Source organism: Ochotona curzoniae, unplaced genomic scaffold (genome assembly GCF_017591425.1).
Source record: "Ochotona curzoniae isolate NIBS_2020 unplaced genomic scaffold, NIBS_Ocur_1.0 scaffold_4506, whole genome shotgun sequence".
Taxonomy (NCBI): Eukaryota; Metazoa; Chordata; class Mammalia; order Lagomorpha; family Ochotonidae; genus Ochotona; species Ochotona curzoniae.
The window spans coordinates 68719263-68747194 of NW_024467119.1; the positions used below are offsets into that span (position 1 = coordinate 68719263).

General features: G+C 40.8%; 1 protein-coding gene across 1 annotated transcript; it reads left to right on the plus strand.

Annotated features, from left to right (window-relative positions):
* Positions 1-27924, plus strand: ELMOD2 (ELMO domain containing 2). Its single transcript, XM_040966953.1, has 9 exons — positions 1-131; positions 1130-1276; positions 2980-3008; positions 10903-11000; positions 15999-16128; positions 18464-18597; positions 22661-22729; positions 24079-24212; positions 24428-27924. The coding sequence occupies exons 2-9, from the start codon at positions 1135-1137 to the stop codon at positions 24571-24573; spliced, it is 882 nt and encodes a 293-aa protein (XP_040822887.1). The 5' UTR covers positions 1-131; positions 1130-1134; the 3' UTR covers positions 24574-27924.
* The last annotated feature ends 8 nt before the right edge of the window (positions 27925-27932 follow it).

Below are 27932 nucleotides of genomic sequence, written 5' to 3' on the forward strand. Positions count from 1 at the left end.
CCCCGACTTCCGGGTCGCGTTGCGTGCAGGAGCGCTCGGCGAGCAGCGTCGTTTCCGTGGCCGGCTGTTTGCAGTTGGGGAAACCGAGGCAGCTGCAGCTCCCCCTCCCTTAGTTCCTCCGCTGCTGTGAGGTGGCTGCTGTTCTCTCTTCTCTCGCCCGGCGTCCCGCGGGGTTCTGCGGAGCGTCCGGGGGCGCCCGGGCCGGCGGGGCTTTGTGCGAGCGCGTCCCGCCCACCGGCGGGCACGGCCGGGTGCAGGAGCGGGGCCTCGGCGCTGCGGCTGCCCGAGCCGGGGCCTCGGCGAGCGGGCGTCTCCCGAGCCCGCCGCCTTTGTCCGGACCACCCGTCACCTGCGGGGCTGCTCTTGACCTTCCCTCGGGCCGCAGTCCTGCGGGATCTTCGGAGAGAAGGTGGAAAGCGGGGAGTCGTTGAGCATTCTGTGTTTAGGGTGCTCCCTCTCACTGGCACCTTCCCCCTCCCTAAGCTCTCTTTACGTGTAAAAAGAGCTTTTCTAAGATCCAGTTCTATTGAATATTTTTTTTTTGTTTTGTTTAAATTACTTCCACCCTGCATCTATTGAGCGGAAAAGCGAGAGTGAGCCCGAATGAGATCTATCTACTGCGGGCTCAATTTGCATACTGGCATTTGTAAGCTGTTGGCTTTGTGGTTTGCTGACACCGCCTGAGGGTGGGACAAGCTTGAGCATTCACCCAAGTGCTGAGAACTTGTTCCTGATCACAATTATATTGGCTGTGTTTTCCTCGTCACTGCCTTGAAATCCTCTTGCTCTTGAATTGTGGAGGGAATGGTTTCTCAAGGGGTAAGAAAATAAGAAATTAAGACGTGAAATAAAATGATCAGAAAGTGCACATCATTCTTTCAAGTTTTTCCATAGCTTCACTCTTAACGCTGCTTTTTTTATAAGCGTTTTTAAAAAGTGGGACCCATTGGCCATCCAGTATTTAAGGGTAATATTACACCTGTGTTGTTTTCGATGCCTAATTAAACATCACACGAGAGTCACAATGGAGCAAATAAATATAACTTGAAGTTGGGTGAGCTGGATAAAGTTTATTTTGTAAAGTTCGATTTCAAGTCATTAAGCTTGTCTTATATATTTCCTTCCCCAGGAAAAATGTTTATTTCTCTGTGGGAATTCTTCTATGGCCACTTTTTTCGATTTTGGATGAAATGGCTGCTACGACAGATGACTGGGAAGTGTGAGTTGCAGCGAATTTTTGACACCTATGTAGGTGCACAAAGGACGCACAGAATAGGTAATGTTATGCATAAGTAAAACCAATACAAATTTAAGATCTTTTTCCTTGGTGCTCATTGTAACAGATGTACTGTGTATGCTGTTCAAGTCACTTGAACAGATTTTCATCAGCTTTGAAAACTGAATCATTCTAGCTAACAAAGTGTAAGATTTCACAGAAAGGGGGACATTATTTCCTTATCTGGGCAAAGAATCATCTTGGAATTCTTCAGTGAATCAGTTCCTTATGTGACAGTTGGCAACAGTTGCTAGAGACCATGTACTCTTCTGCTGTCTTTGAAATTTTCACTCAAGTGATGAGAAAGATGAATGCCTCACGTAGATCAGTTCATGCTTAGTGTCCTCGGTCGCCCTCTTAATTTCCTGGGATTATTTATAAATACATCCTTGTTTTCTGAGAGTTTGTGTGAATCGGGATGTGTAGGTATCTCAGTAATTGTTTATATTCCATGTAGGTTGAAGTGGTAATATAACCTATGGAGCTAACTATATTCAAATTGATTTGATTGTTTTGTTTAACTGATATGTCTAGAGACAACCTTAAAATATCTGAGTGTCTCACATCCTGGCTTGCGTTGTGTTTCTGTTGAGCATTGCTATTGCATTACCTTCTCAGATAGGTTGGTGTTGCATTGCATAATGCGTTAGTCTGAGTTGAGACAGATGGCTGAGAAAGACGGTACGAAGTCATTTCCTCTTACCCAGCCTATCCTAGCTGTAGCTCCTGCTCACTGTGTTCAGTGGGAAATCATGAGTTGGCCATATCTGCTTTTGTGTTGGTCAAGTGTGTTTCCACTGATTGAGTAGTTCCTATAAGGTTGACAGAGAAGGGTGCTGGCAGTGCAAACCTGTATCCAGGACACTCGGGAAGAATGACTGACAACTGTTGCCTCAGGGCAGCTGGGTAATTGAGGTGTAATTACTGTCCAGGTTTTCTAGCCACTTCCCGGTTGACTCAGTGATTGCCTGTTCTTTTGATTTGCCCTTTTGACTACTCATAAGAACAAAGTAGGTCTCGATAAGAAACAGCTGCAGGCAAGGTGTTATCTGATGTTTCACAGTGCACTAAGGTTTTGCTTTGCAGAAAACATATTTTTCTAGATTTTCCTAGTAGCCAAAAAGGAGACTTATCAGATGTGCCAGAAGTTTTAAAACTAGACTAGTAAACTTGTTCTTCTCATTCTTGAAGTAGAAGCTGGGACTAGAGAAGGTATTTTGCTATTTGATTAGAGACCCTTTGGCCAGAGAGTTCCTCAGCTGTAAACACTGAGGAAGGAAGGCTGAAGCACGCGCCTGGGTGCCTGCACAGGCGCTTCTGGCTGGGTGATTTGCCGAGATAGGTAGACCTGTCACAGGACCACAGCGCCGATCATGGTCCTTGGCATCCCCTGGCTAGCTGTGCGATGCCTGGGCGAGCTTTTTGGAATGCTCTGCTCCTGTGTGCTGTACAAACAAATGCTATGCTTTTCAAGTAGAAATTTCTGTCCTGCAAAACTGTGAGGAAACTTCGTAAATGTAAAGGAAAAAAATAACTTTTTGGGTACACAATTGTTTGAAATTTGTATGTAGGTCCTCATGAGCCACATATGATCCACATTTTCTATGAATTGTTTGAAGAATACTCAGTAATTGGTTACAAGTTTGATGATCTTACTACATGTTTGCAGTTTGAGTCCATTCTTTTTTCTTTTTTTTCTCCAGAAAATTCCCTGACATACTCCAAGAATAAGGTAAGATCGGGCTATGAAGGTGATGATTCTAGAAACCTTGAACATCTTAAATTCTTTCATTTTGCAATTAGTCAATATGCCCTGCTAGCAGTCTGCTTAGAAGGATGTTAGCAGAAGTGTGCCACTTCAGAAGGAATGTGTTCTGTTCCAAACATTTCCTCTATGCCTTTCACGTGTATCCTTTCTGCTCATGAGATTTTACTGATTCATTTTGTCTTAGACTTCCATAGCTCGGGGTTGTGGGCTGGGGAGGCTTTCTCAGACTGTGTCTTCAGGATAGATTTTATGAAAGAAAAACAAGCAACAGAAAAGCCTACCTCTTGTATTTTTCTGTCTAGTATGAGTCAAAACTCATGTACATGTTAGCTTTCGCTGTGTGACGAACTGCTACTGATGCCATGTTATTCCTTGCTTGTGTGTATTTGGATGAACTGGAGAGGCTGTTTTTTAAGCTGGTGCCGAGTTCAGACCAATTCCGTTTATCTCATTTTGAGACCATGTTGAGAAGGCAGTGAAAACCTGTAGAACGTCCTTTTATTGCATCATGAAGACCAAGCCACACAGGAGTACTTAGGTGTCCTTGTGTCATATCCAGGAGCATATCATTTTTTAAAATAATCACTGAGGGCCCAGTGCAGTGGCCTAGTGGCTGAAGTCCTTGCCTTGAAGGTGCCGGAATCCCGTATGGGCACCGGATCTAATCCCAGCAGCCCTGCTACCCATCCAGCTCCCTGCTATGGCCTGGAAAAGCAGTCGAAGACGATCCAGAGCCTTGGGACCCTACACTCACGTGGGAGTCCCGGAAGAGGCTCCTGGCTCCTGGCTTCGATCAGCTCAGCTCCAGCTGTTGGAGTCATTTAGGGAGTGAATCAACAGACGCAAGATCTTCCTCTCTCTGTCTCTCCTCCTCTTGGTATATGTGACTTTCAAATGAAAATAAAGTTAAAAAAATAATCACTGAGTTGCAGCCACATAGTAGAGACTGTGCCTACCAAAAAGCAGTGGGAGGTAGTGGGTGCATAATTCAGTTACGGCCTACCACTTACTATTCCTTCCCGATTTTGTTGGTTCATGATTTTTTTCTACGTGTGGATTATCTGATGTGACAGATTTGTGTCTTGTCATGTTCTAAAATAGGGATCACTGTCAAACAGTGTTGACTTTGGTGATATGCGAGTTATTGATTGATGCCACTAACATATGCACATTGTGAAGTGTGGCAGGCCTGTCCATTATGTTCTGGAGAGTAATCTCAAAACAGGTGCTTTACTGTTTAATTACGGCCTTTTATTTGTGATGGGTCTGTGTAAGCATAACTTGAACTTAAATGAATATTGAAGTTCTGAGTTTTGTTCTTTTGTTCAGGATAGTTACCTTTTTTTTTTAACAAAAATGTAGGGGTTCAGAAAACTAGCAAGTTGCTGGTTCTAAATTGTTTTTCAAGATTGATTTATTTATTTGAAAGGTAGAGTTACAGAGAGAGTTTTCCACTGGTTCGCTTTCCACGTGGTCTCAGTGGCCAGCACTGTGCCAGCCTGAAGCCAGGAGCCTGAAACTCCATGAGTTCAACTCTTGAGGCAGGAGTTGAACATGCTGCGATGTAAGACCCGCCCCTCTAAGTCTTTTTTTGATTTTGTATATACTCACATAAGTGCCTTGAATTGAAATCTGGAACATAGTTTCGAAAGTAATAACATGCATCAGTAAGTTGGATAGGTATACTTGAAAAAATGTTACATGTTCAAGTAGTTCTGAAACGGAAGCTAGCAACAGAATCTTCTGGAGGCTTATTAAGACAGATTACGAGGCCCCATCACCAGAATTTCTGATTGAGTTGTGATTGTGTTTCTGACATGTTCCTGGGTAAGACCGCTACTGTTAGAGTTAGTGATTTGAGAATTATTGCATTAAGCTGTTGTCTCTAAATTGTTCTAAAGCATTAAGTGCTCTTTCTTTCTATAGGAAATAATGTGTACATTTTCCAGGCTGAACTTAGTGTTTTAAAATGTAATAAATTTGCAATTATTTGGATATTGAACCCTTTAGAATGGATTGTTAGGTTTACTTTGGAGTTTTTTTAGTCTTGAAGGTTTTTGTTTTTTTGGAAATTGAGTGACAGAGAGGGAAGAGATCTTCTGACTGCTGCTTTCTTACCCCAATGGGCACAACAGTGAGGGCCAGACCAGGGGCTGGTGAAGTGGTGCAGTGATGCAGCAGCAGGCTGATCCTCTACCCTGTCGTGCCAGCATCCAGTACGGGTGCTGGTTCATATCTTGAGTGCTCAACTTCCAATCTAGCACTCTGTTTGTGGCCTGAGAAAGCAGCAGAGAATAATCCAAGTCCTTGGGATCCTGCACCCATGTGGGAGACCCAAAAGAGGCTCCTGGCTTTGAACCTGCCAAGCTCCGGCCATTGTGGCTCTTTGGAGAGGAAAGCTGCGGATGGCTGGATCTCTCTCTCTCTCTCTCTATTTCTCTGTCTTTGTGTGTAATTTTACCTTTCAGATAAATCAATTTTTATTTTAAAAAGTTTTTTTTTAAATGCTCACAGGTAAATTTAATGAAAGATATGGTGACTTGTGCATTAAAACTGGAGAATGTTGCTAGGAAACAAACTGGGGAGATATATTGTATTCATAACTTAGAAAAATCAATTATATCAAGGAGTTAATTCCAGAGTTGATTTAAAAATTCAATGCAATTCCAGTCAAAATCACAACGGGTTATTTTCAGAGATACTGTCAAATACATTCTAAAACTTAATGCAAAATGGAAAGGACCTAGTCCAAGTAATCAACTAAGAGAGTTTGCAGCACCTGATGTCAAGACTTTCTAAGCAAATAGATGAATGTGACATGCAGAATCAGATACAGGCCACACGTAAGAGGTCATATCATTTTTGAGACAATGCCAAAGCAATACAATGAAGAAAAGAAAGGTTTCTTTTTTAAAAAAGAGGTTTATTTCCATGTGGGAAGAAAACAATAGTCAACTCCTATCTCCCACCATACATGAAACTAATCGATCAGCTCTTAGGCCAGTATTCAGACCAAGTTTTTTTTAAAAAAAGATTTGTTTATTCACTTATTTAAAAGTCAGAGTTAGAGTCATACTTCTCTGCTAATTCACCCCTTACCCGCTTTATCCAGGTCTTTCATGTAGATGCAGAGACCCAAGAACTTGGGCCATCTTCCACTGCTTTTCCCAGGGTATTAAGAAGGAGCTGGATGAGAAGAGGAACAGTCGTGAGTTGAGCTGGTGCCCAAGCAGGATGCTAGCTAGCATCTGGTAGCAGCTTTACTTACAAGCCTGGCTTCTACACTAAAATTTTTAAAGTTTCTAAAAGAAAAAAATAGGAGAATATCTTCTATGACTACAAAATTTTTAGAGAAGACATAATGTTACCATTTTTAAAAAGTCAAAAAGTTAGATTTCATAAAAATGTAACTTAAAAAAAAATGAATGTGTAAGCCAGCACGTGTATATGAAAGAACTGGTCTAGTAAGGAATCTGTAAAACTCATCAACTAGAGAGAGTAGTGATTCTTCCTATATGAAATAGTTAACATCACCCATGTTGGTTAACTCCACTTTGAAGTATCAAATGGCATCACCACTTTGGAAAAAGTAGTTTTGGCAGTTTCCTTAAAAGATAAACCTTTATCTATATAGTATCATTTAAAATTTTTTTAATATCAGCTACATAGTAAGAGGGATAAACGCCCATGTGGGTTTCTGATTAGGGTGGGGAGACAAACGTTTCCATCTTTTTTTTCTGCTGTATCCAGAGTGGGAGGGAGAAGGGGAGGGGTCACTCCTTGATGTCAAACTACATCAGCCCCTGGGGAATGGGGGAGGGGATGGGCATTTGATGACTCCTTAGAGACTCTGATGTGGGGAAGAGTGTTCCAAGGGCCTTAAACTTGAGTGATTTTGATAGTTCTCAGAAATCACTGATAAAATCTTTCCAAAGTCCGTTAGCTGACCAAGTCCCTTAGTGCATCCACAGGCCCTGGAACATGTTGCAAAGCCTGTCCAGGAGAGTGGTCCAACCTGTTCTGCCTTCTATCCTGTGATGAGGTACTCAGTGTCCTGTGACCTGAATGAGCTGGCTGTTGTCTCCTGTGTGCCTGCTGTCCACTGCACGGACATCAACAACTGAGGAGGCTCAGTTCAGACATATGCATTCCATAGCCATACCATATATTTTGTGATTTCCTCAGTTGCCAGAGTTTAAGTTCAGTTATCTAGTTGGGGAGTTCCTCAAGAAACCAAGCCCAGGATGACCTTAGATTTGACACTTATGTGTGCCAGCCAGTGTAGTCAAGTTTGGTTCATCACCTGTTCCAGCCAGCATGCATAGCAGTGGATGCAGCTGTTGGATCAATTCTGCCCCAAATCCCATCTCTCACATGAACTGGTGGGTGCTATGGCCTATTCAGCCCAGCCTAGCCCAGCCCACTGCAAGTTCTGTCTTCATACACATACCAGCAGGTGCAGCAGTATAGTCAGCGAGACCTCCACCCCTCCAGAAGCCATCAGGCCCACCTCCAAACCCCTGTTTCAGCATGTACCAACCCCTGTTTCTGCATGTACCAACATGTGCTGCAGGCCTTGACTCACATCCCCAGACCTTGACCCACACCTGTGCCTAGCCCAGTCTGTCCCATATCCCATCTGGCTCTTGTGCACACCTGTGAGTGCTGCCACTTAGCTCAGCCTGACCCGTCCCCAGACCTTGGCCACACACATGCCAGTGAATGGTGAGGCCTTGCACAGCCTGGTCCGCCCCCATCCCTGGCTCTTATGCTCACCAGCAGGAGCTGCAGTGCAGAAGAGTAGTACCAACAGTTTCCCGACTTGGCCTGCTTTCAGCCCTGGATCTTGCACCTGCCAGGGGTTACTGCAGTCCAGTCTGACAAGACTCATGCCCAGTCCCATCACTTGAAGCTATTCTGGCTGGCCTGCACCCATTCTGGTTCTCATGTATGCTGGTGGGTATAGCAGCTTAGCAAGCCTGCCCCAGACTGGCCCACTCACAGTTCCAGCTCTCATGCTCAACAGAAGCAGAGCATATCAGTAAGACGGTCCCCAAAATTCCTATACCAGGCCCACTGCCAGCCCTGGGTTTTACATGTGCTGGTGAGTGCTGCAACCCAGACTGAGATGGCCCACCACTACATCTTTGCATTCGCCAGCAGGTGCTGCAGCCTATCCCAGCCTGGCCCACCACTCACCCTTGGGCCCTCACATGAACTCATGGGTGCTGTTGTCCGACCTGGGCTGGCCTGCAGCCTGTCCTGGCTTTCGCTCATGCTAGTGTGTGCTATGTACTGGCCCAGCCCACCCCACCCCTAGATCTGAGTCAATATGTCAACTGATGCTGCAGCCTGACCTAGTCTCACTTCATGATTGTATTTGTATACTCACTGCTAAGTGATAGTGGTAGAAGTCAGAACAGTGGTTGCCTCTTGGAACAAGGATTATTTGGGAAGGAACATGAGGCAATCTTCTGGATTGATGGAAATGAATTGATATTTTGATGGATTTATGGATTGATTGGATGTTTGTCAAAGCTGATCAGTGTTTATATTGTGTTTATATTATATCAAGCATGGAGAGGTTACTTTCACTTGAATAGACTAAGGCGAAGCTTCTTGAACCTAGTGTTTGGGCTCAGCTAGAACTGGGATGCAAGGCTGTATTTTGAGATTAGGGAAAGGAGTCTTTCAGATGAAAGGCAACTGGTAAGCAGAGGCGTTACTGTGGGGATAGCTGGAATGTATTGCCTGCAGTCTGAAGCAAATACACAAAAGAGGATTTTGATATAGAAGCCTAGAGAGAGGTGAGAGTAAAAGAAACTTTTTAAGGATTAGAAAGGACTGAACTTGTGTATTGAAAGAAAAGATGCAGTGAGTATTTATAGAATGTTTTATTTAAGAAATCCATTTTGCATGTTTAGAAAAAGTGCCAAAAGATACATGCTGCTAAAGAAAAATTAAGAAGGCATAGTTAGGCATACCTCAGGATCAGCTTGAAGGTGCCAAAACCATAGGCAAAACTTCTGTTATGTGATTTTCCCCCAAATAAAAGCTGTAGTCATAAATGAAACTCAAAACATAAGCTTTACATCTTTGTCAGCCTGAGTCCCTGAAATTCAGTCAATCAGCTGTGGATGAATTGGCTTAAACAGATTTGCCTGCCTTAAAAAGAATGCTGTGTGTAGCAGCCAATTATTTAAAAAAAAAAAGCTCAAATACATTCTCTGTTATACTTGGTAAGCTGTGCTGAAAGTGCTAAGAAGCAAGCTTTTTACTCTTTCCAATTGGTGAGCTATTCTGTAGCTACAATAAACTATGATTTCTTAATTAGATCTAATTTGCTTTTTGACAATATCGTTATCAGAGGTTCATCTCAGTATTCAGGTTTCTTTTAGAATTTCTTTTGTTTTTTAATTTTCATGATATAGTTACATAGCCAGAGGGATTTTTCCTTCCACTCCCCATTCCTCCCCCAACTGTTTTCCACCATATTATTGCAATAGTATAGTCCTGCAGCAACAGTCACAAGTCCATCATTCTTCCACTTAAAGTGTATCATGACATTGTAGTTATAGACAATGGTAGAAAGTCCAGCATCCTATTGTCAACGTATATTTAACAGTTCCATTGACAGTCTTTGTTTGGGAGTACAGGTGCATACTGTAGCTTATTTTCACTTTCTAATTATATAGTTCCCTCATTATGTATTTCCTTGGGATGAATACGTGTATATATACGTTTACCTATGTATCTATCTTGCATTTTACATGAAGGTTGCCTTATATCAGAGATAAATCTGATGTCCTTTGGCAGTTGTCTTACTTCACTGAGCATAACGGTCTCTAGTTGGCAGCATCTTGATGGCTTCTGAATTAAGTTTTTGTGATTTTGTTTTTAGTATTTAAGAGGTGAACTCTCATCAGCTGGTTAACTCCCTGATCTGAAGCTGGGAGATTGGAACTCATTTCACGATTTCCACCAAGGTGGCTCAACTAGTTGAGCCCTCACCTGCCTTCTGGGGTCTATAATAGAAAGTTATAGAATCAGGTGCAGGACCCAGTATGATGGCTCAATTGAGTAACCCTCCCTGCAAGTGCTGGGATCCCATATAGATGCTGGTTCATGTCCCAGCTGTTTCACTTCCTATCCAGCTCCCAGCTTATAACCTGGGAAAGAAATAGAGAATGGCCCAAAGCCTAGGAACTCTGCACCCATGTGGGAGACCTGGAAGAAGCTTCTGGCTCCTGGCTTCAGATTAGCTCAGCTCCAGCCATTGCAGCCACTTGGGGAGTGAACCAGCAGATGAAAGATCCATCTCTTTATCTCTCCTTCTCCCTGCAACTCTGTCTTTCATTATTCACTAAAAGTGAATAAATCTGAAGAAAAAAAAATTAGATGCAAGGCTTAAATTTGAGCCGTTGCACCTAATACAGGATGCAGGCATCCCAGTGTGACAAACTGCTTAGTCTAAACAACTACTTCTAAACTTATTTTCAACTTCTGTATTAAGTATGTCATACAAATATTTTCACTACATAATTTAAAAATTTTATAGATAATATCTGCTTCATAAGCATACTACAGTCGCAGCTCATTTGTTAAGAATCATCAGTTGGAAACCTGTTGATTCTTACTCAGCAAAAGTACTCCTCATTGGATACATTATGTGCTTTTATTAAACAAAAGCAGAGAAGCAATATAAATGCACAAGTTTAATGCTAGAAAAAGTTTGAAACAAATTTAATATCCCTTTACGTTTTAAAACCTGCTTTGTACACTTGACTAATTCTTTCAAAATTCCAGCTTTTTCCACTAATATAGGTTTTCCTAACTCATCTCTCTTTCACATAAATAGGTTTTGCAGGAAGCGACACGTGCTGTTGAGAGTGAGGTGGACAAATGTGTGGACGACATAATGAAGGAGAAGAATATTAACCCTGAGAAGGATGTCAGGTGTGCCTCTTTGACATGACTTTTTTGATCCCCCGTGTATGGCCTGTGAGCTGTGGAGCCTTATGCTCAGTTGTGGAACTTCAGAGCTGAAGGGTTTGTGGATGTGTCTGATTCACCCCCCTCACGTAACTGGATGAATAATCAAGGTCCAGAGGTGAGCGCTGGAAGCAGGGCTGAGACCTCCCTCTCTCGGCTCCACTCCAGTAGCATTGCCACTGTCCTGGAGCCTCTTCAAGGTTAACTGACCAGTACCTGGCCAAGATTAAACAGCTTTGGCTATGGTATCTCTCCCTCTCTCTCTCTCTCTCTCTTTTTTAAGATGTATTTTTATTGGAAAGACAGATCAGATTTACAGAAACGAGAGGAAGGTCTTCCATCTGGTTCACTTCCCAAATGGCCACAATGGCCAGAACTGAGCTGATACAAGGGTAAGAGCCAGGAGTTTCTTCTGGGTCTTCCATGGGTGCAGGATCCCAAGGCTTTGGGCCATACATAACTGCTTTCCCAGGCCATAAGCAGGGAGCTGGAAGGGAAGTGGAGCAGCCAGGACATAAACCAGCACCCATATGAGCTCCCACGATTTGCCCTGGCACAATGAGCCATTGTACCAGGCCCTACTGTGTGCTTCTTATCCTTCCCCCCCCCCTTTTTTTTATTATATCTTTGACAATCTTTACATAATTAATTAGGGTAAAAAGGTTCAAGGGCTTTAGGGAAGTGGGTAAGACCATTATTTCCATATTGTTTCCTTCATGTATCTGAGGTAAAGGGGGATATTGAGGGAGAAGCCCCACCCAGTTTCCCACCCCAGATCCCAGATATGGGGCATGCTTTGAGATACTTTCTCAAGTGGTTTTGATAGTTTACCAGTTATGGATCGCTGCCAATCTCGCCACTCCAAGCACGATGAGGTCGTTGAAGAATCCACTGATTGACATAGTCCATCATAGAGCCTCCATTTGCCCAGTATTTCGCTGCCAACATGTAGCTGAGGTAGTTGATTGACTTGTTCTGTCTTCTGTCTTTCTTGTTTAGGGTTCTGATTCCGGCATTTCGATTGGGTAGATCCCCAAAGAAACTTTGTCTGAGGTGTTCCCAGACCAGATTCTTGTATATACTAGCAAGTACAGGGCCCAGCACAGTCCATCGCCCCAATCAGTGGGTAACTTTCCATGGCCTGTTCTGGGCTGTTTCCTATCATGCTTCTTGTGCTTCCCTGCCGGGTCTGTGTCCTGCCAGAGGAGTTGCCCAGGCTCCTACATCAGAACCTCTCCCAATCCCAGATTTTGCACATACCAGGGGGACCTTGAGCCAGCCCTACTCAGTTCACCTCCTGTCACAGCAGGAACATTGGCTTTCCCTTACTTGCCTTCAACCCAAACTGTTTCTTGCTGTTGGATGTTTCAGCCCAGCCATGGCTCGTCCATACCCACATATGGCTCACACATGGCTCAGTAGGGGTTGAGACCTAGCCTAGTCCATCCTACATCTACCCTGGTCCTCAGAACACCAGATGGTGTTGGAGTCTGGCCTGGCCTGCTGCATCCAGTCCCAGTCCACACTTTTGCCAAGGGAGACTACAACCGTTTTCTGATTGGAACACTACTCCCATTCCAGCCCACATGCCCCTTGATGGGAACCTCAACCCAGTTAGGGTGTCCCCTTAACTCCTCAACCAGGCCTGTTCCCAGCCATAGATCGCGTGCATGCCAGTGGTTGCTCTGACTCAGCTTGGCTCAGCTCCTCATCTGTCCCGACCTCTGCTTTAGACACTGTGGCTTAGCGTTCCTGGCTCATGTGGACCAGTAGGTGCAAGAGCCTGGCTCTGCATGACATGTGCTCCATCCTAATTTCTAGTTTCGCTTGTGGGCTAAGGTTTGCTCAGTCCTGCCTGGTCCACCCTGTTCCATTACCAATTCACACATTAGCCAGCCATTGGAGCTACTTTGTCCAGCTTGTCCGACCCCCAGGTCTGAACCTCCTATTCACCAGTGGGAGCTATGACTCGCCAGGGGAGTTTCCCAAGTTCCTCCACTTAATCCACTCCCAAACCCAGCTCTCATACATGCCATTGGGTTTTAGGCCAGTACCCAGTGAAGTCTGGCCTTCCATTTGGCCATGTATGAGCTGGTGAACGTTGCAGCCCAGCCCACCCCACACCCTAATCAGGATGCACATTCGGGTGCTGCTGCCTTGACCAGTCCAGATTGTTGAGTGATGGAAGGCTACTGGGTCACACCTAGCTTAGTCCATCACTATCCCAGCTCTTGAGCTAACCAGTGGGGCTAGTATTTCCACAGGATTTGGCCCACACATCCCTCACAGAATCTACCCTACCCCCAGATATGGTTCTTTAGTGCTAGTTAATGTCATGGCCCTGCCTAATGTGACCTGTCTCCTGATCCATCATCATGTAAGGTAATAGGATATGATCTTGCTGGACAAGCCCCAAGCCTTAGCTTTTGCATGGACTGGTGTTTGGTGGTCAGCATTGTTCAATGATTACAAGTTCTTCAAAGGAAGAGTTACTGTCATTGGGAGTCTTTAGCATTGATTCATATCCCAGAAGCACTGTGGGTTCAAGCTGGAGCTACCTAAGCAGCGATTCAAAGAACCAAAACCCCAGAACTCACGGCTTGGCGGCCAGCAGGCGGAGCCTAGCGCGCAATGGCACACTGACCACCCAGGGACAGCTCACCATGTGCACGCGGAGCCTGGCGTCAGGGATACGGACATGAGATGCCCCGCCCTGAGACCCACCAGCAGCTGGCAGGCTGCAGGAAGTTTAAACCCCCAAGCCCAAGGTCACGCTCCTTCCCCAATCCCATCCACTCAATCAGGGTGGGGCCCAGCCCCAGAAACTTCCCCCTTGGTGTACTTACCCCAAGGGAGCAGCCCCCTGAACCCAGGCAGGCCCGGGGACAGCTCACACATGCACACAGTGACTGGCGTTAAGAATCCGGGCATGAGACACCCAGGCCTGATACCCACCTATCCTTCTAAATTAGTTCCTTTGTCCTCCAGAAGATCCTCCGTGGCCTCTCCAGTCTGAGTTAGAAGCCTTGTTCCATACTTCATGGAGATGGATACCATACTGTTCAACCCACTGTGTGCGAGCCACTAGTGCATCCTTGTTCTTGCTCCAGTGCATTCTGAATTGTATAAGAGGGGTGCTTATTGCTATTTTGTGTTCCCATGACAGTATATTCACCTTATAAGCAGTTAACATCCCCCCCCATCCCCAGTATTCTCTGTGTAATTACACAAGAAGGCATGATTTATTTAGTTGACACGAGGAGACTGTAGTAGGGAATTGTGAAGATGGTTCCAAAAAAGGTGACATTTGAATTAGATTTTGATGGGTAGTTCAGGGAAGACACAGAGACATAGAAGTATTTGTGTGTCTGGGAATGATGGGAAATCCTTTGAGTTGGAGCATTGGATATGTACAGAGCAGACACTGGAGAACTAGATGGGGTGCCACATTGCCACATCACAGTCTTGCATGCCACTCTGAAGGATTTAGATGTTGTTTTGTATTTTTTTCCCATTAATTTTATAAGCAGAAGAACAGAGAGAGACAAAAAGATTAAGAAAGCTCCCATCCTCTAGTGGACTCCTCAGATGCATGCAATGGAAGGGGCTGAGCCAGGGCTGAAGTTGGGAGCTGTCACTCCAGTCCAGCTCCCTGCTGTTACCGTAGGGCCCACCCATTTGAAGCCGTGGCTGCTGCCTCCAGGATACATTAGCAGGAACTGGAAGCAGGAGCAAAACCAGACTTGAACCCAGGCGCTGCAGTGTGAGACATGGGTGTCCCAGCTGGCATCTTAGCCACTGCCTTCTGGTTGCCAGGCAAACAAGCAACACTTTCAGATACTTGTTTAACTAAGGAGGAAGTTAGAAGGACTAGAGAGAAAAATTAGAAAATTCTTAATCATTCAAGTAAGAAATGACAAGCTAAAATATACAGCAGAGTAGTGACATGAAAATTGCCTTAAATGATATTTCAGAAAAGATAAGGGCTCAGAGACCTTTTGACGCATTGTTGATGAAAAGGGGCAAAACAGAGTTTGAACTTGGGAACCAATCTCAATGCTATGATTATACTTACTTAAATAAGAAAAGTGTGTGTTGGAGCCAGTGCTGCAGCATAGTGGATTAAAATGCTGATTCCAGTGCCTGTATCCCATTGGGCAGTGGTTCAGTCCCAGCTGTTCCACTTTCAATGCAGCTCTCCACTAATCCACCTGGGAAAGCATAGGAGGAAGGACCAGTTCCATGAGCCCCTCTACTTGCATGGGAGACCAGAATGAAGCACGGGGCTTCAGTTTGGCTCAGTTCCGATTGAAGAACTGTTTAAGGAATGAACCAGCAAATGGCATATCTTTCTCTCCCTCTCTGTAACTCTGCCTTTCAAATAAATAAATCTTTTTTTTTTTTTTAAAAGTATCTTCAGGGAAGATTAACTGCTAAAGCTGGGATATAGCTACTGGTTATAAATGAAAATATTTCTAAAAGTTTGTGGATAAGTGCAATTGAAACATGTTTTTAAAATTGTATGTAAAATTTTATTGATGTCCATGTGTCTCTTTCATAAGATGGCTTTATGAACTTTTTGAATATTCTTCAATTTCAAAATTGTTTGTGTCAAATATCTTTCCATGAACTTCTTCAAGTGCCCCCTTATAATCTTGGAACATTAAATCTGTTGGGAATGTCCAGGACTACCCAGAGGAAGCATGAAAGCAGGAGAACAAATCCTTGCACTAGACAAATTTCTTGTTCCTACCTTGTCTTACCCTTTAAGGTTCTGTTTTACAGTCTCTTCTGTAATACTTGGTGTAATTTTTTGTGTTTGAGAAGGCTTTCAATGTTCATTATATTATATTGAAAGCTAGGAAATGGTTTCCAGACAGACATATGAACTGCAAACTATAAAGGACCTTACTTTATTGTGATAAGGTATGTTTTTTAAAGTAATAATTGTATCATTTTCAGTTTTAAAATATGCATGAAGACATGCTTATTGCAGATAACTGGTTATAAACAACTCTATTTGGATGTGGAAAGTGTGAGAAAAAGGCCATATGATTCTGAGAATGCACAGCATGAAAAACTGCTCCTAAAGGTAAATTCTGCTTGTTTTATTTGGAGTTGCTGGACACTTAGGAAAATCAGACTTGAACTGAGTAATGTCTGTGTGCAAATTCTAGATGCTTGTGGTAGCCATTTGGTTTCTCTGCCCTGTGGAGATAGAGAAGTATTTTTTATGAACAAATTTTTGTTTTTCTGGTAAGTGCCATCAAAATGTATCCCAGTAAATATTACTGTAATGTTTTAAAATCTGAAATGTAAATTTATGAAGGAAGTATTTATTCAATCAAAATGTATGGGCACACAAGACTCAGATTTTTGCCCTTGCCTGTGTCTGTATGTGAATTAGTAATATGAATTGGGCATTTTGGGTGATACTTTCAAATTGTGAACATGAATGTCTCTTCAGAGTATTATGTTGGCTCTTTTGCAACTTATAGAATAAACAATAGCCAGCTGATTCCACAGCTTAAAACATTGTGAAAATTTTAGAAGAACATGGAAATCTTTGTTGTTTCTGAATCATAAATGCCTAAGGACAGTGAGGTGCTGGAATTCTAGAGGACTGAACTCCGGGTTATCTTCCCTTACCATGTAGGGTAGAACCGAAGCCGCCAGAAAGAAAGGTGAACAGTCAGCTGGATCTCTGCCCATCCTCTGCACTTCTTGTATTTGTATTTTAAAATAGTTGACACCCATTGAACTGTCCGTGTGGAGTCAGCTGCACCTGCAGTTATCAGTGTGTTAGAACCAAAATTGCTATGGAATGAAGCATTGATGCTAGCTAAGTGACAGTGACTCAAGGTTAAACAACACAACTTTTTTTTTTTTAGGAGAAGTATAAAATAGGTGCTTTATTCGTTGTAAAATTAAGCTACAACTTGAATTTGTAAAATTGGGATAATAAACAGCATCTCAAAGGACACATTTTACGGATTGCGCTTTTATCTTTGAACCTCTTAAATACTGTTCAGTGTAAAGCATTACTTTTAACTGATAGTGTGGCACACATTGAGGATGCATCGCTGCTTGCATCCTATTGTTATTATCTCCTTAACCTCAGGCTTTGTCTCTGTGATTCTGTGGAGGAGTAAGATGGAAGTCTTTACATTCTACTCAGGGTTTTTTCCCTTGGATGACACACGATGAAACCCAGCTTCCGGAGGAAGAGCTAGTGGTTGGCGTAATGACCCGGCTGCTGTGGTCCTCAGTCATCTCCCAGGGCCAGAGGGCTGTGGTCCAGGCCACTGTCAGTGCAGTTCTGGGAGCACCTTATCTCACATTAGCCAGGGTTTTCATCATTAGATTCCAGAGTGCCACCTTGGCTCTGATGCAGTCAGAATCTTCAAGGGTGCAGCAGAGAAATTTAATTTAAAGCCAAAAATTTTAGGAGAGTGGCTTTGCACTGCAGCTGTTACCACATCCTTGTGTGATATCGCTGGCAAACTCCTTGCTGAGATCTTTGGGAGATGCTAATGTGAGCACATCACAGGTTTGTTGTTAAATGTAGGACCCAGATTTAGCTTCTGAGCCAGAGTCCTGAGCCTATTGTAAAGCAAGGTTACAAAGCTTCACAGTTTATCCTAGGAGACAGTGTACTGGTTTCATGAGGAGTGCTTTTCACAGCACTACTTCAGTTGGTAGTGAAAAGGGAAAAAATGCTAGTGTTCCCATTTTATTAAATCTCACAAACTTTTTTTAACTTCGGTTAAATCTTTTTGTTTAATGATTTACACTATTGAATTTGGAAAACTACCAGGTTTTCTTTATTTTGCACCTATTTTTTGATGTTTAATATTTGGTATTCTTAAATCTTCAGCCTTAATAAAGCTTAAATCTATTTAAAACCAAGGTATTTCTTCTTTTCAAGTAAAATTTATTAAATACTGATATTGGTTGGAATATTAGCAGTATCTCTTCTTCAAGAACCCTGTTTTGTTCTTCGTTTCTTCTGATTAAGAGCTAACCATATCCCCCAACATAATACAGCCTATTGAGTGTAGAATGTCTGAACCAAGGCCCAAATGCATAAAACTGTGTTTTTCTCAAGCAAGCAGCTTACCAGTTATGGTCTCTAAATATTACCTAGTAATTAAAGATGTTGATTTAGATTTTTATATATTGTTTATACCCTTTTCAGAAATCTTTTCTTCATATTGCTCTTTTTAAATGAAATAAATGTGCCATTTTTTGGTATAGTTAAATAGTTTTCCTGATATAATCTTTGTTGAACCTGAACCTGTCATTTTTTTACATAAGTTGTTTAACTGAAGGCATTCAGTTAGTATCTGTATGACAAAGAAAAAGGAGAATGTTTTGGTAAGGAAGAACATGAGTATTACTTGTAATATGGAAGCATATGTGTACAGCTTTGGAACCTGCTGATGCCCACGAAGAAGCTGAAGGCGAGAATCTCCAAGCAGTGGGCTGACATTGGTTTCCAGGGCGACGACCCCAAAACAGACTTCAGAGGCATGGGGATCCTTGGCTTAATCAACCTAGTGTGAGTGCAAATGCTTTGTTTCCTTCTCTAGTGGTAATACATAAATCGCAAGTCTTAATTCAGTTCTGTAAGAATCAATCCAGCCATTTCATACTCTCTGAATGTTAACAGTTGCAGTTCTAGACGTGCTTGCTAGCCTAGTGGCAACAATATGAAGACACTGGAAATAGGCCAGTGTGTGTGTGTGAGTGAGTGATTTCTCATGTTTTTTCTCTTCTCATAGTTCCACATAATTACATATACTCTTTTCTTACTGTTTGTATCCCCCTTGTTTCACCTCTGGGGACTCTCAGTACCTTTGATGAGGTAGAACCAGAGCAGTTGATCAAGTGCATTCATAACTAATCCCTTTACGACAGTGTGTCAGTAGATCCAAATCTGACTTCGTAGTACCTGCCTGAACTCTGTCTCCTTTTCCTTTTTTAATTCTTTTGACTGGGTAATTGCGTGAAATGCTGAAAGACCTGAAGCAATTGATATGCAAACTATTCTGCAGGATAAACTGGGAGATTACTTTCCTCTTGCAAAGATTTGAAAATGTGTAGATAAGTGTTCATGTTTGGATCTGTATATGAATTGTGATTTGAGGAGTATGAAACATGTCAGGTGGGAAACCCAGTCATTAAACTTTGGATAGTCTTTACTATGAAAAATACCTGGAATTGAACTGTGCTAACATTGAGTAAAGCATACTTAGATACTTTGGAGATGGCTATTCTGGGGAAAATATAAAGCAATATGGTAGGATTTCAATATTGATAATTTTGTCCATCAAAATGCTATTAAATACATCAATACTTAATTTTATATGCTATCTGAATTTTACGTGCATAAATTTCCACATAATTCTATTTCTAAACAAGTCAACAACCTTCAAAATATAACTTCAAAAAATTGTTAGTGTCTGCCAAAAGAGAAATTAAAGTTTATATAATTCAGTAAGATTTGATTCTAGACTGTCATAAGGGATTCTGGTAGACCTTTAAATGACATAAATATTTGCACCCTATTTAGAACTCATATCAACTGATTTGAAAAACCATGATTCATGTATATTTTAATAATTATTTCGCTGCCCAAACTGAAATATAGTAAAAAGCAAAATTAGCTCTGATGCCTCTATAATTTTAGTTGTTGTCTTAAATGTGGAGCTATGACACTTCAGGATAAAAATGCACAAAGAAGAGATAGCTGTTAAAATATGCTTATACAATTTACATTTTAAAGATTTTTAGCCTTTTCATTATGTAATCTTTTAAAAAATGAAATTACTTATTTACTCAAAAAAGTTATGGGATATGGGGACAGGGAAGAAACAGGTCTTCCATCCACTGGTTCACTTCCCAAGTGGCCACAGTGGCTGTAACTGGGCTGGTCTGAAGCCAGGAGCAGGCAGCTTCCTCCGGGGCTCCCGTGTAGATGCAGAGATCCAAGAACTTGAGTCAACCTCTACTGCTTCCCCAGGCCATTAGCAGGGAGCTGGATCGGAAGTGGAGCAGCTGGGACTTGAATGATAGAGCACATGGGCTGCCAGCACTTCCAGGAGCAGCTTTACCTATGCTGCCTCAGCTCTGGCCTCTGTCATAATTTTGAGAAGCACTCTTGCATTGAAGGAAAACTGGTGGTTTGAAAAATTGCAAGGCTTTGGAAAGTAATGCTGTGGCAGATGTAAAAGAAAAGTTTGCTGTACAGAAATTAATTCAAAATAATTAAAATTGAATAGATACAGAACAGGAATAATAAAGTTAAAAAATATGGAATGCAAGGCAAGAAATTGATATAGAAAGGGAGGAAAGGAAGAAAGAAAAGGAAAAAAGAAGCAAGGGAAGATGTACTGTAAAGAATAGTCTTTATTGCTTAAATACATAATTTTCGCCAGTAAGAATTTTTAAGATAAGAGTTAGCTAAGTAAATTGAGCAACGAGCTCAAAAGGTGCTCTATATCATAGTTGGAATTTTTTCCAATTTCTTGATTGATTTTTACTTGCTTGAAATACAAAGCAGTAAACTAGTCTTCAACTGCTGATTACTCCTCAAATGCCTGCAAGTCCCAGGCCTGAGTCAGGCAGAAGCCAGGAACTGGAAACCCAGTTTGGATCACTCACAGGGATGGCCAGTACTCAAAGTACTTAAGACATCATCGTGCCTTAATGCTCATTAGCAGAAAACTGGAGTTAGACATGGAGACTGGACTTGAAGCCAAACACTCCGATAGGGAATGTGGTATCCTAACTGGTTAGTGCACCAAACGCCCACCTCGAGACTGACTAGTTTAAGAGTAGTTTGAAGGGCCAGTGTTGCGGTGTAGCAGATAAAACCACAGTCCTTCATGCTGACATCACATATGGCAGCAGTTTGAATCACAACTGCTCATCTTCCCTTTCAACTTCTTGTTAATGGCCTAAAAAGGCAGCAGAAGGTAGCGCAGAGTGCTTAGGCCCCTGCCACCCACACTGCGTGACCTAGGTTGAAGCTCCTGGCTACTGCCTGGCTCAGCTCTGGCCATTGCAACTGTTTGGGGAGCATACCAGCGGATGGAAGATGTCTCTCCACCCTCCACCCTTTACTCTTTCAAATAAGTGAGATTCATAGTAACTTAACTATTAAAATACTGATATGGTACTGAATTGTGTTCATATACAAAAATGTAAGTAATCTACTCAGGACATTTTAGAGTCCATCCAGAAGTAAAACAGAAAATTTGAGGTATTTGGAAAATATGCAAAGCAAGACTTTTTATTCATTTTGGAATTATACATTCCTTTGAGGATCTGAAGAAAGCTCTGTTTATTTTTTCTACAGAAAATGCACATGCAATAATATTTGCACAACATTTAAGGTGATTCAGGGGTCCCCTTGCATTTTTAAATGAGCCTTAATTTATACCTTCTAAGTTAACATCCCTGGTTTAATCAGTTGAAAAATAAAGCCAGCAGCGGAAGACAGAAGTATTTAGTAACGGGCCCGGCAAAGTGGCCTAGCAACTAAAGTCTGCATCTTGAATGTGCCAGGATCACATATGGGCACTGGTTCTAATCCCGACAGGCTCGCTTCCCATCCAGTTCCCTGCTTGTGGCCTGGGAAGGCAGTAGAGGATAGCCCAAAGTCTTGGGATCCTGCACCCTCGTGGGAGACCCAGAGGAAGTTCCTGGCTCCTGACCTCAGGATTGATGCAGCTCCAGCTGTTGTGGCCACTTGGGGAGTGAATCAATGGACATAAGATCTTCCACTCTGTCTCTCTTCCTCTTTCTATATCTGACTTTCCAATAAAAATAAATCTTTAAAAAAATAGAAGAAAAATTGAGGGGAGTAATTTACTTAAATTATCTAAATTACTTTCAGTAATTCAAATTAATTTATGAGAATCTCAATCATTGTTTCCTCCAAAATTTAGGTAAACTATAAAAATCCATTTGTTTCTGTTTTTCATCAACTTCTGAACACTGCGTGTGTGTGAGAAGGAGAGCGACAGAAAGAGCAACACTAGTGTATTCTGAAAAGAACGAAAGAGTGAAGATAATCAGTCCTTATCTTTCTTTAAGAAGTTAGGTTAGTGTAGGTCGAAAGGCTTTGTGAGCCTACAGAGAGCTTAATGTATTTCTCTTGTATCTTCCACGTTATACCATTGATCAAGGAGGTATTTTTAAATGCAATAGGTAGGTTATTGAGTTTGGGTTTTTTTTTTTCTGATTGTGGCAGTAATATAAACCTAAGTTAATAGAAGAAGTAAGCCAATATGAAAAGAGAAATGATCTAACACATGCCTATTGACTATCATAGGAGTAGAACCAGCAAAAACACTGCTGAAGGTTGTTTTTTTTTTTTAAGTATTTTGGAAGTCTGTTTTTGGATTTCGTATTCGTTAAAATATCTTACAGGCTGTTTCTCTACCAGAAGGCATAATAGCTTGGTATTAAAGTTTGATTCAGAAATATTTATGTTGTTATGAGATGGAGATTATTATGGTGGTATTAGGACATTCATTTTGATGGTAGTTTAAATTCTGGATATTAAAGTTTGGATGATACATGTTCATTGAATTATCTTTCTTAAACGTTTTTAGGTATTTCAGTGAAAATTACACCAATGAAGCTCATCAGATTCTTTCCCGTTCAAATCATCCAAAATTAGGGTAAGATTGTGTAATTAAAACTCTATAAAGAACAAAATACAACACATTGTTTTTAAGGAAAAAAATGTGATCATAAGCCAGCTTTGAATGAATCTCAACATATTTTTATCACAATATAGAAAGTGGAGATAGAGGCCTTTATAAAAATAGATTAGAAAATTGGAATGAAAAATGACTTTGGGCCCTGGAGCGGTAGCCTAGTGGGTAAAATCCTTGCTTTACCCGTGCTGGAATCCCATTTGGGCACCAGTTTGTGTCCCGGCCACCCCGCTTCCCATCCAGCTCCCTGCTTGTGGCCTGAGAGGAACTCGAGGACAGCCCAAAGCTGTAGGACCCTGCACCCACGTGGGAGACCCAGAAGAAGCTCCTGACTCCTGGTTTTGGATTGGCTCAGCTCCAGCCATTGCGGCTGCTTGGGGAGTGCATGACCAGATGGAAGATGTTCGTCTCTGTCTCTCCTCCTCTCTGTATATGTGACTTTCCAGTAAAAATAAATATTTAAATTATAATATTAAAAAAAGAAAAATGACTTTAAAATGTGAAAACAAAATTTAAGAATTACAATGTCAAATGCAGATGAAGGTCTTGTTTTTAGAGATCCTATATTTATTTATTTTTAAGATTTATTTATTTTTATTGGAAAGGCAGATATACAGAGAGGAGGAAAGACAGAGGGGAAGATCTTCTGTCCAATGATGTACTCCCTTAGTGACCACAATGGCCAGTACTGCGCTGATCCGAAGCCAGGAAACTGGAGCTCTTCCGGGTCTCCCACACGAGTGCAGGGTCACAAGGCTTTGGGCCATTCTTGAGTGCTTTCCCAGGCCACAAGCAGGGAGCTGGATGGGAAGCAAGGCTGTCAAGATTAGAACCGGTGGCCATATGGGATCCCGGCGCATGCAAGGTGAGGACTTCAACCTCTACGCTATCACTCTGGGCCCATGATACTATTTTTACATTCTGATACCTAATGTTTGAAAAAAGTGTTGGATCAGAAAAACAAATATTCTGAAAATAGAGAAGAAATGCCAGATGCCTATTTTAGGAAGTATTGAGGTTTATTCTGTGTAGTTATGTTTCTCTAAGATTTTTTATTTTAGATATTATGTGAACAGAGCTTTATTTTTATTTCCTGGATTATTTCCAGAAAAGTAAAGGTCTTTTAAAAGTACAGTATTTGAATCCATTCTGATTCCTTTTTCTTTACTGTGTAAGAAAAATAAGAATTGTCATAAATTTGGTAACTGCTGGAAATGGAACAGTCACCTTTTACTGCTTCCTTGTGTGAGTCACCTTTATGTTTTGAGCACTGTGGCTAGCTGGTATAACTGGTGATGTTTCTGACATAGGTATTCTTATGCAATAGTTGGCATCAACCTTACTGAAATGGCTTATAGCTTACTGAAGAGTGAAGCTTTGAAGTTTCACCTCTACAACTTTGTCCCCGGGATACCAACAATGGAACACTTCCATCAGTTTTATTGTGAGTACAAAAATGAGTTAAATCTGACTCCGAGAGGAAACTGTTAGAAAGATACATATTTTAACCCAGTACTTCTGTGAGCTGTTCATTACTTTATTTAGAATTTTGGAAAACAGGAAAATAATGGAAGGTGAATCCCCAAGTATGTATTATTATATCAGTTTTTGTATTTGCCTATTTAAAAATGTTGCTATTTTGTCTTTCTTTAACCACAGGTTATCTTGTCTATGAATTTGACAAGTTTTGGTTTGAAGAAGAACCAGAAAGCATTATGTATTTCAACCTGTATAGAGAGAAGTTTCATGAAAGGATTAAAGGACTCCTAATGGATTGTAATGTAGCACTTACTTTAAAAATGTAAATTACCCATAGTATCTTCTATTTCTACCACATTTTGCACACACTGACAGAATTTATATGTTGTAATAGAAATTATCTGATCAACTACACTCTTATATATAATTTCCTACAAAAATACTTCAGAAATTCTATTTAAGAAAGCTAGTGGACAATCAGTGTATGTTTACAATTGTTTATACACTGTTCTCCAAAGGTACCTTATCTTTCCAAAGATCCCTTCTGTAGGGTCGTGTGGACTACAGTTTGGAGCTTGGGATTTAGCCCATTGGTGTAAAAGTACAAATCAGGTATTTATGTTAGATTGGTTGATGAAAACGTATACTAATCACTTTTTGTTTTTATATGTTGTGACTGTCAGGTTGATATTGTTTTCAAGGCTTTTTAAATAATTTTTTTTTAAATCTAGAATTAATTTTCTTTGTCTTACTTCTGTGTTTATTAGTAGCAGGAATTGTGTTTCTGTGTATTAATAGCAAGAGTAGTGCATCTCAATCACTTGTCCTAATGTTGCTTCGTTACTAGCAGCAGGAACATAAAAATAACGGGAGGATCAATAACCATGGCCTTCCCTTTTGGTTTATCTGATTATTGAGTATAACAGAATGAGGAATGACAGCGTTGGTGACTAGCTTTTGTTTTTAAACAACACACCTTGAAATACCACAGTGTTATTTCATAACTTAAAGCCATTTTCTTGTCTTCAGTATTTGCTTTTTATCAGTTGTAGAAAAAAAACCTTAGTACATGGTGGAAAGGCTTTTATGAAGCTCCTCCACTTGTATTTATTTAAAAGGGATGAATTTGACCGAAAGGAAAAAAAAAAAAAAAACTTCATTGCATTTAAGACAGTTTAGCTGTCTTTGAATCTTAAACAGGAAAGTCTGAAGCTGTTTAATAATCTTGGTTAGCATCACCAGTTTGACCATTAACTCTTGCTTCTGTCTATTTTGACTGCATGGTGTTTGGAATTGGTGATGTGGAGTTATTAGCAGTCTGCAACACTGAAGTAGCTTGAGGACAGTGACTGTCCATTTTTTATAGCTTTATTCTCCTAAAATCTCAGGAGGGCAGTGAGGGCTGCCAAGGATGGTACAGTGAGGAGGTTCTAGGTAGAGCAATTTCTTGATGTGTTTAGATGTTTATACTCACAGCAAAATTGAGAAGTTAAAGGGCCAGGAAACTTCACTGGATTATGCAAGTCCTCCTTAAATCTTACAGAGACCAGTTAGAAAAATTCACTGGAAAACATGTTGATCATTAGTACATTGTTTCAATGCAGTATTGCCAAGTGTTTTTTAAAGGACTGGTTTGTATGTGACCGCAGCAGGACTTGAAACTTTTGAAGCATTTGCTCATGTGCATTGATAAATCTCTCTTTAAACCTGTCAGAGAGAAGAATGATCAGAAATATTCTGTTGAAAGATAACAGGTGCAGTGTGGTATAACACATCCAGTAGAAGTGCAAATTATTATTTTCTCAGTTAAACGATATTATCTTTAAACTTTAATAGTGATGTTTTAGCTTTTCAGTATTACAGAAATTCAAAAATTGGTTTCTAATAGGTGACTTCTCAACCTTAAGATGGTCTTCATTTAATTTGTCAAAAATGTTCATGCTTTACTATCCAGCAAGGGTGTTAATGATGTGTAGCAGAATCCTGACAACAATCAAGTGGTAGCCATTAACATTCACCATATTTTGTTGTTAACTTGTACATGGAAAGCAGTCCTTTCAGTATTTTTATTTTTGTGCAGAAGTACTTAACATTTATAGTTTGATTTTTCAGCAGCTGGGATCTTGGAGTTATTTAGTCTTGTCAGTTTACTTACTAAAAAAAGATGTTTAAAGTATATAGAAAGGAAAATTTTCAAATAATTTTTCCCTTTCTCGGGAGAAAGAAAATTAAGAAAATGTTATAAAATTTGTTCGGTGATACATTCCTTAAATCCATCTGTTTGTACTTCAGAGATGTTGTCACTTTCACATAAAATAATCAATAACTATTTCACATAGTTCTGTAGCAAACTGATGTAAAAAGATGCCAACAGATTCTAAGGCTTTATACTTAGAAACCAAGTTAAGTGTCACCAAGTATAAATTAGAATGTAATAGGAGCCTTCTGACTTATGTGTAATAGTGGTATACATGGAAAGAAAAATACCATTGTGTCTGCTTTCCTATTTTCCCTTACTTTGAACATGTGTATGTTAGAATTTTTTGTAATCTTTTAAAATACATTTTTAGAAGCTTGTTTCTATAATAATAAAATGCCACGGTAGTGATAGAATGTTATGGCATTGAAGTAGCAGGAAAAATATATTCGTTTTAGGTTCAAAAAAATGAATCTGTATTGAAATGAATTTTGTACATACCAGATTAAGGAGTGTGTGCCAGTAGCAAAAATAGTCTAAAAATGTAGCAGTTAAGGTTTAAATATGTTCTGAGAGACAATCTTAAAGAAATGGGAGAAGTTAGGGGCATCAATGAACTTAGACCAATCTGACTTTGTTCATAAATGTGGTGACATAATACAGTATAAAAATCAGTGTCTTACTGGCACCATCAGCAATTTGAAAAATGAGATCATTATGATTTTACTTCTATCTTCTGAACCATTTGGATTTGTACATATTTTTCCACATGGAATTATATGTACTACTTATTCTGAGTCTGGTGCATGTAATTGTTTATGTACTATTTCTCCCCTTTGAGAATGTTCTGTGAAATAGAACTTCATCGAAGACCTGCCGAAAGGAAACACATCACAGGAGTGTGAAAGTGGGTGCTCATTGCTAGAACAGAGAAAAAATTACAGGTGACTACAGCCTGGAAGGGTGGGGTTTGGCTTGGAGTGGTTGTTGATTATCATTCTTGAGACTGTGACAAGGGACCAGCTGTATTCTCAGGACAAATGTTCTACTCCATTCTTCTGTGAACAAGTGTAGAGAGATTTTAATTTCCATTGTCTTATTTAAGAACCCCTCTGCACAAGAAATGTTTGAAATGAAGCTTAGCAGGATTGTCCAGACCTGAGGGAAATCATGAGTTAAAGTTGTTTTTAAATGTTTTTTTCCTGTCTTCAGCTGTTGATAAGAAAAAAATTACATGTAATACAAGTGAAACCCAAGTACTTCCTTACCACTGTAGGATGATTCTGGTTCTGGTTGAGTATTCAATCCCTGAAGCAGCATTCCCTGAGGAAAAGGTCCTGGTTGGCAATTGTAAATGTGTGATTTCTGTCTACTTTGGATAAAGCAATTGACTTCTTAAGTAAAAGCAATAGTGTGAAACGTGATGTCGTTTTATTTGGAATGTTAAGTGAGCAAATAAAAACTGTCTGAATCACTGTCAGCCTTCCT

Bases quoted from the DNA above. Each gene is read 5' to 3' on its own strand.
- ELMOD2 (XM_040966953.1), top strand. From the start codon at position 1,135: ATGTTTATTTCTCTGTGGGAATTCTTCTATGGCCACTTTTTTCGATTT. The intron at 16,129-18,463 runs GTAAATTCTGCT...ATATGTGTACAG, and splicing joins ATGAAAAACTGCTCCTAAAG to CTTTGGAACCTGCTGATGCC. The intron at 24,213-24,427 runs GTGAGTACAAAA...CTTTAACCACAG, and splicing joins ACACTTCCATCAGTTTTATT to GTTATCTTGTCTATGAATTT.